The 10,645-nt window shown below is 43.1% G+C and overlaps 1 protein-coding gene across 6 annotated transcripts in view; it reads left to right on the top strand.

Annotated features, from left to right (window-relative positions):
• Positions 1-3,483: 3,483 nt before the first annotated feature.
• Positions 3,484-10,645, top strand: part of UAP1 (UDP-N-acetylglucosamine pyrophosphorylase 1) — a 103,021-nt gene continuing 95,859 nt past the window's right edge. For 2 of the 6 annotated variants that reach the window (XR_012062749.1, XM_072946228.1), the window contains exons 1-2: positions 3,602-3,757; positions 7,322-7,658. Coding sequence is in view for 5 of the 6 variants with exons in the window: in XM_072946228.1 (XP_072802329.1) it covers positions 7,379-7,658 (280 nt within the window). In the remaining variant the exon portion in view is untranslated. Of the gene's footprint in view, positions 3,758-4,273; positions 4,295-7,321; positions 7,659-10,645 lie in introns of those variants that run through there. The other 4 variants (XM_072946231.1, XM_072946230.1, XM_072946229.1 and 1 more) reach the window with 4 other exon arrangements.

The following is a 10,645-nucleotide window of genomic DNA, read 5'->3' as shown; positions in this document are numbered from 1 at the left end:
GTTTGCACTTTGCTTTCCACTCTAGCCCCATGTATCACTATATCCTGAAAGTCACTCCACTGATTCTCTCTCTTCCCCCGACCCCATGGAATTCTTTCTTCCAGTACTTGTCTGATTTCATCCTTTACTCTTCGATCTTAGATCTCTGACGTGTTTGGACTTCATTCTTATGAATGGTGTGATGTATGTGTTGTGGGTCAGGGGACAATGACCCATGGTCCTTGGTGAAAGAATTCACTGGAGACTCTGCAGTCACAGCACATGGCGAGTTTTTATTAGTTTAAGAAACAGCACTGAGGGACAGGACCTCTGTGGACAGTGTAGGAGCTGTGTCTGCAGGCAGCTGTAAGGGCTTTTTTTATATCCCTAGGGATGGAATTTTCCAGTTCATGAGTGCTCATGCTTGCTTATTTCTGGAAAACCTCTGTTTGCCCATGAGAAGAAAGAGGGAGAGGGTTTACTGGTCTCCTTCAAAGTCTTTTTTGAGCCCCTTGTTTTGAATTCTTCATTCCCCTACCTGCCTTGTCCTGACTGGTTCCTAACAGTATAAATCTAGTTTTATCTTTTTCTAAGTGGCTACCTATTTACTAAAAAGTTGATTTTTTTGCTCCAGTGGTTTGAGATGCCACCTTTATGATATAGTACTTGGGCCTGTTTTGGACTGTCTATATTCCATTTGTCTGCCTATTCATGTGCCAGTACCACATTGTCTTAATTATAGAGGCTTCATAGAATATTTTAATATCTGGTAGGAAGGCTTCTTACTGTAGTTTTTAGTCTTTTCAGTGTTTTCCTAGCTATTCTTTCATGTTTCTTTTTCCATGAGCACTTTAGTATCAACTTGTCTAATTTATAAATTTATAATTTAACAAGGAGTGTAATTTATACATTAATAAGGGCATTTTTCCATTTGATCAAGTATTTTTTGTGGCTTTCTTGTAGGAGTGTTTTACAGCTTTCTTTTTATAGGTTTTGCACATTTTGTGTTAGAGTTATTCCTAATTATTTAATTTGCTTTGTTGCTATGGTAAATGAAATTTTTCTCTATCGTGTCTTCTAACTAGTTCTTACTTATGTATACGAAAACGATTGACTTCTGTCTGTTCATTTTATAACCTGCTACCTTGCGAAATCTTTTATGATTTAGTCTTATCTTTGATTCTCATAGTTTGAGTTAGTTGTATTGATTCTCTAGAGTTTTCCAGGTACTCTCATGTTATTTGAAATTCAAGGTAGTTCTACTGATTCTGTTCGAATTCTTAAGCCTCTTACAATTTCTCTTGTTTAATTGCATTAGCAGGTATCTTCAGTGTAATGTTAAATAATCATGGATAGTGAGCATTCTTGCTTTCTCTGCCATTAGCTTTTACAAGACTATATAAGAATATTTTAAAAGACAGAAATAACTCTTTAGTGTAAGAAGTTTCTGTATATTTTCCTGGTAAGATGAGATTATGGCCCTTCTTATGTCTAGTAAGTAGAAAAAAAATTAGCACAAATGGTAAAAGTAAAAATTTGATTTTATAATACTTCATTGAAAACACTTGTGTTGAGCCCAGTTCTTTTTTCTTTAATGAACTCTTTAATAATTATTTTTTCCTTATTCATTCATTCATATAAGATTTACAGAATGCCTATAATACTCCAGACATTATTCTAGATTCTTTCTCATTTAAATTTTACTACACCCATGTGAGGTAGGTATTATCTTCATTTTATAAAAGAGGGAATTGGCGCTTAGAGAGGTTAAATGACACACAGCTTGTAAGGGCTGAACTGTGATTTTGAATCTGTTCTAGTTCGAATTTTTCTAAATTTTCATATATTTCTATCTTAGGGAGTAGAAATGTAGAAGAATAACAATCAGTATCAGTATATTTTTAGAAAGCAACTGTCTTAAACTCTCTTCCCTTCTTTAAAGGTCACAAAGCTATATTCAGTTACATTATCGTGGGCAGGCTTCTAGGTCCCATTAAGTGGGACCTTGCCAACATTAATGGGAGTGATTTTGTTCTCAGTTATTAAGAGAACTTCGAGAGAGGATCTTTATAGTATCAGGAGTCCAAACAACAAAAGATATTCCAGATTATGATCAGTATATCAAAGTATCCAGGACCCAGAACAGTGCCTGACATAGTATATGCAGTCACATAAAAACAATTAAAATTTACTTAGTATTTACTCTGTTCTACATTCTGTCCTTGTATTGACTGGTCTAACCCTCACAAGAACCCTAAGGGGCATTTTTATTATTGTCTGTATGTTACAGACAAGAAAACTAATGCGTAAGAGTTAAATTAACTTGCTAAAGATCCCAAACAATAAAGCAACTGGAACTCTGTCTTCAGATCCCATGCTGTTAACCACTACACTATAAATCTTTCAAACAAATGGATGACATTCTGGAATCATGAAAGGTATTCAACCTCCTAAATGTATACTTACCAGCATTACTTACACAGTGTACATTTTCCTGTTACTTAATCCTGTGAATGACTTAAAAATTGATAAAATTAAAAGGCCCTTCCTTGTACTCAAGAAGATAGAAGAAAGGCACCGAAATGCCTGAGGCACCTAAACTCCTTGTCAGGTGTTTTGTTAAATCTTAATGTTTTGGGTATTTCAACATGTTGGACTTCTTGCAAAAACTGTGCCAAGTGCCACGCAACGTTAACTGTAAAAACAGCTTTTAGGGCACAGTGTCGAGCATATAATCGGCATGTACACATCCACACAAGGTAACATGGTAATATATAATTGCCCAATTATAAACAGTGGCGCTGCAACGGCCTTGGAGGTCAACCAGTCCAACCACCATTTTCGTGCAGAATACCGAGGCCCAGAGAGGTTAAGTCCACAGCCACGCAAAGCTGACACCCAGCCTCGGTCTCACTGGCGCGCTTTTCGTTTCCTCAGGTTACCTAATCCCTTTCCTTGCATTTCCTCTGTTTTCTTTTTGGTGTGTGTGTGCCTATTTGTGCAAAAGTAAGTGGACCTGGCTTCGCGTGCTTGGGAACTAAAACACCATAAAACAGAAAGAGGGTCGGGGCCCCGCCCATCTGGACAACTCGAGACGAAATAACTGGCCCAAGGTCAGAGGTTGAACCGGGTCCGCCCTCCGGGCCGCCGCGCTTTCGCAACCCTCCGTGTGGGCGGTCGGAAATCCCCACCCGGATGACACAGCTCCTCGCTCAACTCTACGGTCGGTTTCTGTAAAACTGGGGTCACCCGAGACGCTGGGCCATGAGGATAACTAAGCCGCGGGACGGCACCTCACGGTACAACACGGTGACGTCAGCACTCTTCGGACCCGGCCCCGGTACCTTCGCGGGGATCGGGCCTCGCCCCTCGCCCCTCCCAGCGGACGCAAAGGACACCCCTCCCGGCCCACGGGAGCGCTGGGGGGCGGAGCCGCCCAGAGCCGTCCCCATTGGACCGGAGAATGACGGACGCGTAGGTCCCGCCCCGCCCCGCCCCGCCCAGCGCCCCTCTCAGCGCGCGCCTCGTCGCTCGCGCTCGGGGCGCTGACGTGTCGGGGCGGGCGGTTTGGGCTCCTCCCCGCGCGAGCAGCCACTCGTCGCGGCGACAGAGGGGCGGGGTGGCCGGGGCTGGCGCTCCCCCAGGCCCCAGCTCCCGGCCCGCCCCGCCGCCCCGGCCCCCCGGATGAGGGTATATATTCGGAGCGGGCGTGGGACGCCTATGAGTGGCCGCGCCGAAGGAGCCGGAGCTGAGAGGAGCTGCGGTCGCGCCGGGGGAGGTGAGGGGCTCCCAGCCCAGTCGCTGTCTCCTTCCCCGTCACCCTGGAGGAGACGGCGGGACCCGGGACCCGGGGCGGGCGGGGTCCTGGTGCCGCCACGCACACGCTTCCCCGGCCACGCGCGCAGACGTGGACACGCGGCGCACGTACGTGCCCGGAGCCGGCAGCCTGGCACGGGGCGAGGAGCCCGCCTGCACGCCCACACCGCACCCCGTGCACCCCGCGGCGCCTGTTCTCGGCGACCCCGCTGGGGGTGCTGGGATGAGGGCGCCCCAGATGGGCTGGCGGCTTTGGGGAGGAGAAGGTTAGGGGTAGTGTCTGGAATAAGGTTTGTCAAGCAGTTGGCAGCGGGGCCTCACCTGGACTTGGGATGGGGGCCTTGAGGTTCTCTGGCTAGGGCCTTGCGGACAGTTATGCCAAGCTCCGGGGTCCTGCAGTGGGGACAAGTGGTCGTTGGAACTGTCCAGTGGGAGCGAGTTGGGGTACCTTGAGTATAGGAGGAAAAGAATCTGAAAGCGTTGACGTGAAGGATTGAAGGTATCTGTGGGGACGTGAGGGTGGGACAAAACCTACTAGCCACTTTGTTTTCTTTTGTCTTGTTTTAATACTGGTAGTGGGAGAGGATTGAAATTTTTGAGTTACCCCTGGCGTGGCCAAGCAGAAGGATGGAATTGGAGGGTTGAGAGCACACATGTGCTGAACATATGGTTTCCTGAAGATTTTATTAAGTTTGGCCTGACGCTATGCTATATTTATTTGTATTTGGCTTACGAAATCTGAAATCAAGTAATAATGATTATGGTAATATAGATATGTCATTATGTAGTGCCCTTAGTTTAAGGACTTTCAGGTGAAATTCTGTAGGTGTGGACCAAAGGCTTTGTAGGGAACTGAAGGCAGTTTCAATTCCTTCACTATCAAGGAGTTGGCTCACTTAGCTGAGGCTAAAAAAGACTTCATAGGCTATGCTCGTGAAGCATTTTTAGGATTCATTGGTTATGGCTCATCCTCAAGACTATTTTTCAAAAGCTCTAAGAGGTTTGCTTATCAATTTGGTGGGCATCATATAGCAGCAGAGATAGGAGCAGGAAGGAAGCCAGGAAAGGAGGGGGAAATACTGGATTTCTTTTATACTGGAATTTAAATTCTAATAAAGATATATTTAACTATTGGATTGTTGACTGTTGGCGGACTATTACCAAATATGTCGTTATTTTTGACACAGATGCATTAGGCTGTGGGCGTATACCAAGTTTTGCCATAATTTCTAGAGATCTTCAACTTTTTCACACATTGATTGCCAAAATAAAAATCCTAGTCTAATTGTCTTACTCGCTACTGCTTACCATTCTGCATACATACACACATCTTACCAGAAGTAATGGGGAAAATAGTCCTATTTTTGTGGCACAGAGGTAGTTATATCTGGTTCAACGCGTAAAGTTCCTCTTCTCCATGTCCCGTACATTTTCTTCCTTTCTCCGTTCTGTTGGCTTATGAACTTATTTTTGCAAAATGAATCTGTTACCAGCGCATCAGTTGTGTCTGTATTTCTGAATAAAGGAAGTACAAATTGCGTGTTTCTCTGTCTTTCTCTTGCCACCCCTATCTTTTACACACATGCACACAAATGTGCACGGAGATAACAGAGTCTTCTTTCTTCTGGGAAGCAGTATAGCATGGAGGTTAACAGCATGAATTTGGGAGCCAGGCTATCGGGGTTTGAATCCTAGCTCTATCACTTTACTAGTTTTGGACCTTGGACAAGTTATCTTTGTGGCTCAATTTCTTCCTCTCTAAAGTAATTCCAATAACAGTGCCTTAAGAGTTGTTTTGAGGATTAAATGAACAGCTATCTTTAAAGCAATTAGAATAGCGCAGCCATGTGATGTTAGTGTTAGTGGTCATTGCCATCTCAGGGAAACCCAGATGCAGGTTCTCTTAACCTAAGTTTGTTAATGGTGGTTGATGTTTTAATAGTCCTGATGAGGTAGGTGTTATTATTATCATTTTTGGGGTTGGGGGAGGATAGAAAAGAACAGCTTTATTGCTTTGCCAGGCAAAGGGGGTCACAGCTGGCTAGTGCCTTAAAGACTGTGAGCCCCGAGGTAGGTGGTAGTATTAATCCCATTTTATAGGTGAGGAAACTGAAGCACAGGGCAATTAAGTAGTTCTGCTGAACCCTGGAATTTAGCTCTAAACTACCCAGTACATTACGTTCCACTGTTCTTATGGTAGGAGAAGATAGTTGGCAGTTTCTTTGCTACCTGCTTTTCCTGTTCCCTTTATGTCTAAGCTATGTTACAACGCAGGCAGGAATGATTCTTTACAGTGTCCCTCAAATTTATCCATTTCATTCTTGTTTCCACTGCAACAAATCGGGTTCAGACCTTTGGTTTTTCACAGCTGTAGTTGTCTTTTACGTTGCTTTCCCGCTGCTAGTTGTCCCCTCCTTACAACCTGTTTTGTGCCATCACTCCTTTCGCTCATCTCTCTAAAGTGAGGCGGAACTACCCCATTGAATAGTCTCTGTTGGCTTCCTGTTACTTCTGTTAGGTCTAAATTCCTTTGCTTTGTTTTCAAGGCTCTTCATGGTTTAGCCCAGCCCTACATCGTTTCCCATCCTTCTACATAAAACTTTCTTACGACTCTCCATCCCGTCCATCCCGTACATGTTTACCTCTCGTGGCCACCAGGGTCTTCTTGTGTCCTAATCTTATCTACGTAATTTGCTCAACCCTTGAGCCACAGCTAGGTCATAAACTTCCTTTGTGAACTCTTCCTAGACAACACCTTTCTTCTCTTGCATTTATCTGTATTAGGGAATAGATTAAATGTTTCCTCATTCTCTTATTTTTTTTTATTACTGTGCAGCTTAACATTTTGCTGTATTATCATGGAATGCTGTTAAAAAGCATTGTCTTATCCACTGATTACTATGTGTGCATTGCTTGGGTTTAATTCTTAGTAAAGACAGTGGGCATATTTTATTGCTTCTTTGCAGAAGTTGCTGTTGAAATAAAGTGTATTTTTTATGATTACAGGTGAACCTGTATTGTGGATTTTGTTGTACTCTGAATTCTTTCTGTCTTTAGAGGTAAAGGAGAAAGGTTAGAATATTAAGCAGCCGAATGGTCTTTCAGTAGTAGCTTAGTGGTCAGAGGAGGGGTACAGGAGCAACTAAGTGTGGTAGTTAGGGTGTGAGCCCTGGAATCAGACCGCCTGCATTCACATCCCAGCTCCGCCAGCTGGCCCGGTTGCTTCCCTAACTGTGCCTCAGTCTCCTCTACTGTAAAGCGACGATGGTCGTATTTATGTAGTAGAATTGTTGAAAATTAAATGAGACCATGTAGGTTAAGTACTTGGTGCGGTGCCTGGTATATAATGCTAATCAGCATCATCTTACAAGTTTGATCTCTTACAAGTATCATGATGGGAAGTCAGAGAATATCCTTAACATCAAGTTTTTTTTTTTAATGTACTTATTTTTAACAGGAAAAAATCTCAGGTTCTCAGGTTTTGAGGTTGAAATTAGACCTGCTGTTGATTCCTTTTCTCTTTTAGGTTTACAGGTACGGAAGTTACACCCCTGTTTTCACAAACCTTGGCTACTGGAGCATTATGAATGTTAATGACCTCAAACTCAGGTTGTCCAAAGCTGGGCAAGAGCACCTGCTACACTTCTGGAATGAGCTGGAAGATGCCCAACAGGTAGAACTTTATGCGGAGCTCCAGGCCATGAACTTTGAGGAGCTGAACTTCTTTTTCCAAAAGGCCATTGAAGGATTTAACCAGTCTTCTCAGCAAGAAAGGGTGGATGCACGGATGGAACCTGTCCCTCGAGAGGTGTTGGGCAGTGCTACCCGGGATCAGGATCAGCTGCAGACCTGGGAAAGTGAAGGTACTGAGCATGGGAAGATTTGTCCTCCAGTTAATTAGGAGAGATACTAAAACCGTTCAAGTAACTGCATCGTGTCATTAATATTTTGACTCCCATGCAACTGTAAACCAGGTGACTGATCTGAGAGTGACAGATTGTGGGCCCAAGACGCTGGGGTGGCTCCCATAACCAGTCCTTCTTTTCACTTCTGGTGCCTGATTCACGGCTCTTCTCATTCAAGTCATAGTTTGCCCCTTGTCTCTTTCCTTGCTCAATTTCCACGTTTTATTAGAGTTCCCTTCCTGAAGCACAAGCGAAATGTTTCAGTTTATGCTGGCTTCTGTAAAAGCCTGTATTTCCAGTCTTTTTCTTCTATTTCTCTCCACTCCTGCCCCACACCTTTCAGCTAGACCACATAACTCACCTTTCTTTGAACACAGTAAATACGTTACGCCTTTCCTGCCTTTGCTCGTGCTCTTCCTCAGTGGACTCTGGCCTTTGCCCCTTCTCTGTATAGCCGGGTCACCTTGTGAGGCCGTGCGCTGGGTCGTGCAGTGCTCTGGCTCTGCCGCTTGGGGAACTTACCCTCATTCTCTGAGGTTCACCACACACACTGTTTAGTCCATCTCCTTTTTTTCATTGTCCCAAGTTGGAGTCTTTGTCCACACTTTTGTTTCATTCTTCTTATGAAAAGAGTTGTCTATGTCTGTCTTCATCATTACATCGTGAGCTCTTACAGAGCAGCCCGTGTCCTCAGAGCCTGGGTGTCGCGCAGCATTTAGAACAGGGTTCTGCAGTTGGTCGGTAAATGTTTGTTGAATTGCCTCGAAGCTTTTTCCTCTAAAGCATATCATAAAATCTGCCCCCATAACTAGTGCTCATGAGTGTTTTTGAGAATGGCCAAATAGCGAAAATGCAGCTTTTCTGGTGGGGTTAAGAGCTGTGGTTTTTATAATCTACTACTCTGTAAGTAAAAGTGACTAAATATTGCGGCACATGCTCCTTGTCAAATCTGGACCTCCTTTCCTCAGGTGTAGAATGAACAGATTGGACTGATACTTTTCTTTCTTTTTTTAAAAAAATTACTTTATTGCAAAATAATATCAAAGTAACAGAAATACTATAGAGGGATAGTTCATGACCTCATCAAATCTGTGTTTTTATTTGCCCACACTGCCACCTAGTACTTGATTGTATGCATGTTTACTTTTACAGATTTGCATAGGGTTACAGTTGTAATTTGTGGTCTATTTGCACCACACTATGGCTATTTTTATTTTGTCTTTGGCTCTTTGGCACTCCCTGCACCCCACAAAAAAAGAAACATTACTGCCATTACCAGCCCTCTTCTCTGCCATGGTCCCCATATCTTTCTCTGGGCTTGCAGATTTACTGACCTCCAAACTGTGTTCCAGAGACCTCTAGGGTTTCGGCTGCTGGTGAAACTGTCTGACGTAGGGCGGGGGGAACGGACACTAAACAGGCAGGTCTTCAGTGACCCTTCATCTTCCCACTCTGGGAGCAGTTCTGCTCTGACCTGTTTTATGTATCTGACACACAAAGAAATAAACCTCTGACATGTGGTGTCATTTAAAAGGGGCTGGAGATTAAAAACACTGAAAATAATTAGATGATCTTCAAGGAAGGCCCTTTTCGATTCAAAATGCTTGGTAGTAGCTAACCTAGCTTCTCAGTTAGAGTAGGGCTCTGCCCCTAAGATGGGAGAGAGTGACTTCGAGAAGGATCCTTCTGAGTGGAGAGCTAGAGTGATACTATGACCCCCACTAACTTTGGATTCATGAATCCTTCCCTCCTTCCCTGGGTTTCCAAAAAAAGGCTATGACTCCAGACCCAAAGCCACCACACAGGCCTCTTCTTACCCTCTGGTATCCCAGCTGCCTCTATTTCTCCTTGTGATTTTATGAGAATAAAGTCTTAAAACTAACTCTTATGGAAAGCCAAAGCTTTGACTTTATAAATGGGGACCATGAGCAACAGTCAAGGCTTCCTATAATTCAGGTCTTCCTTATGCCCTTTTTGTTGGAATCTGTGGAACTAGTCCACATTTATGACTTCGTTTAAATTAAAATCCAGAACTATTACAAGCAAGTCTAGTATAAGAAGGTGCAAAGCAAACTTCCTTTTGGCTCGTCATGCAGGGAACAATATTTATTTGTGGCTTAAACAGTAAGGGTGGAGGAGGAGACTTTGTAACTGACATTGTATACTTTTCACTTAGCTGGAAACTGCCACGTATGGGCAAATACGTAACAAAATGTAGTTTCTGAAGTAAGTCATCAAAGGAAAGAAATTGCATTGCAAAGATTGTGATGCTGTATTTCAGAGAGTAGATCCTGGTAATTGAATCAAAGGCAGCCCCTCACCCACCCCGACACCACCCCAGGACAGGGGAAATAGAAGCGTTGTACCGTAGTTTCAAAGTGTCTGGTGGATACTGACGTTAGATAGTTTAACACCTAGGGTGGAAAATTATTGACGAAGGCTAAATACATAAGTGATGACTGTGCTCTTTGTGGAGAGGGAGCTTGTTTTAATTTAATTATAAGTGTTCTGGCCAGTTGTAGAAAATGGGATGTGGAAGAAGAACTGAAGAACTGAAGAAAAATGATCTGTCTTACAAAACTGAGGTCGTGAAAGGGGAGTAATTCAGAAGCTTTGATGAGAATACAATTTTGGTAAAGATACTCACACTGGGAAAATACATTAGCTTAATAAAAAAAATCCCATTCTTTATAAAAGAAGTGCATGCTTAAATTGAACACAACAATCTTCTATTTTGTAATAACAAATTAGTATTTAGTATTAGCCTTTTTTTTTTTTTTGCCTGTGGTCTCATTTTAAAAAATAATCTTAATGGTGCTGCTCTACTATATAGCATTGTGGTAGAAAAGTAAATGGGTTATAACATTATCTCCTCTACATTTTCTGAAATCTAGTGGAGTGATATTTCTAAATAGATATGTTTTATTTTAAAAGTAACAGATGCT

This window comes from Vicugna pacos, chromosome 21, assembly GCF_048564905.1.
Source record: "Vicugna pacos chromosome 21, VicPac4, whole genome shotgun sequence".
Lineage (NCBI taxonomy): Eukaryota > Metazoa > Chordata > Mammalia > Artiodactyla > Camelidae > Vicugna > Vicugna pacos.
The sequence above is the reverse complement of the archived record's forward strand: the minus strand, read 5'-3'. Positions and strand labels throughout refer to the sequence as shown.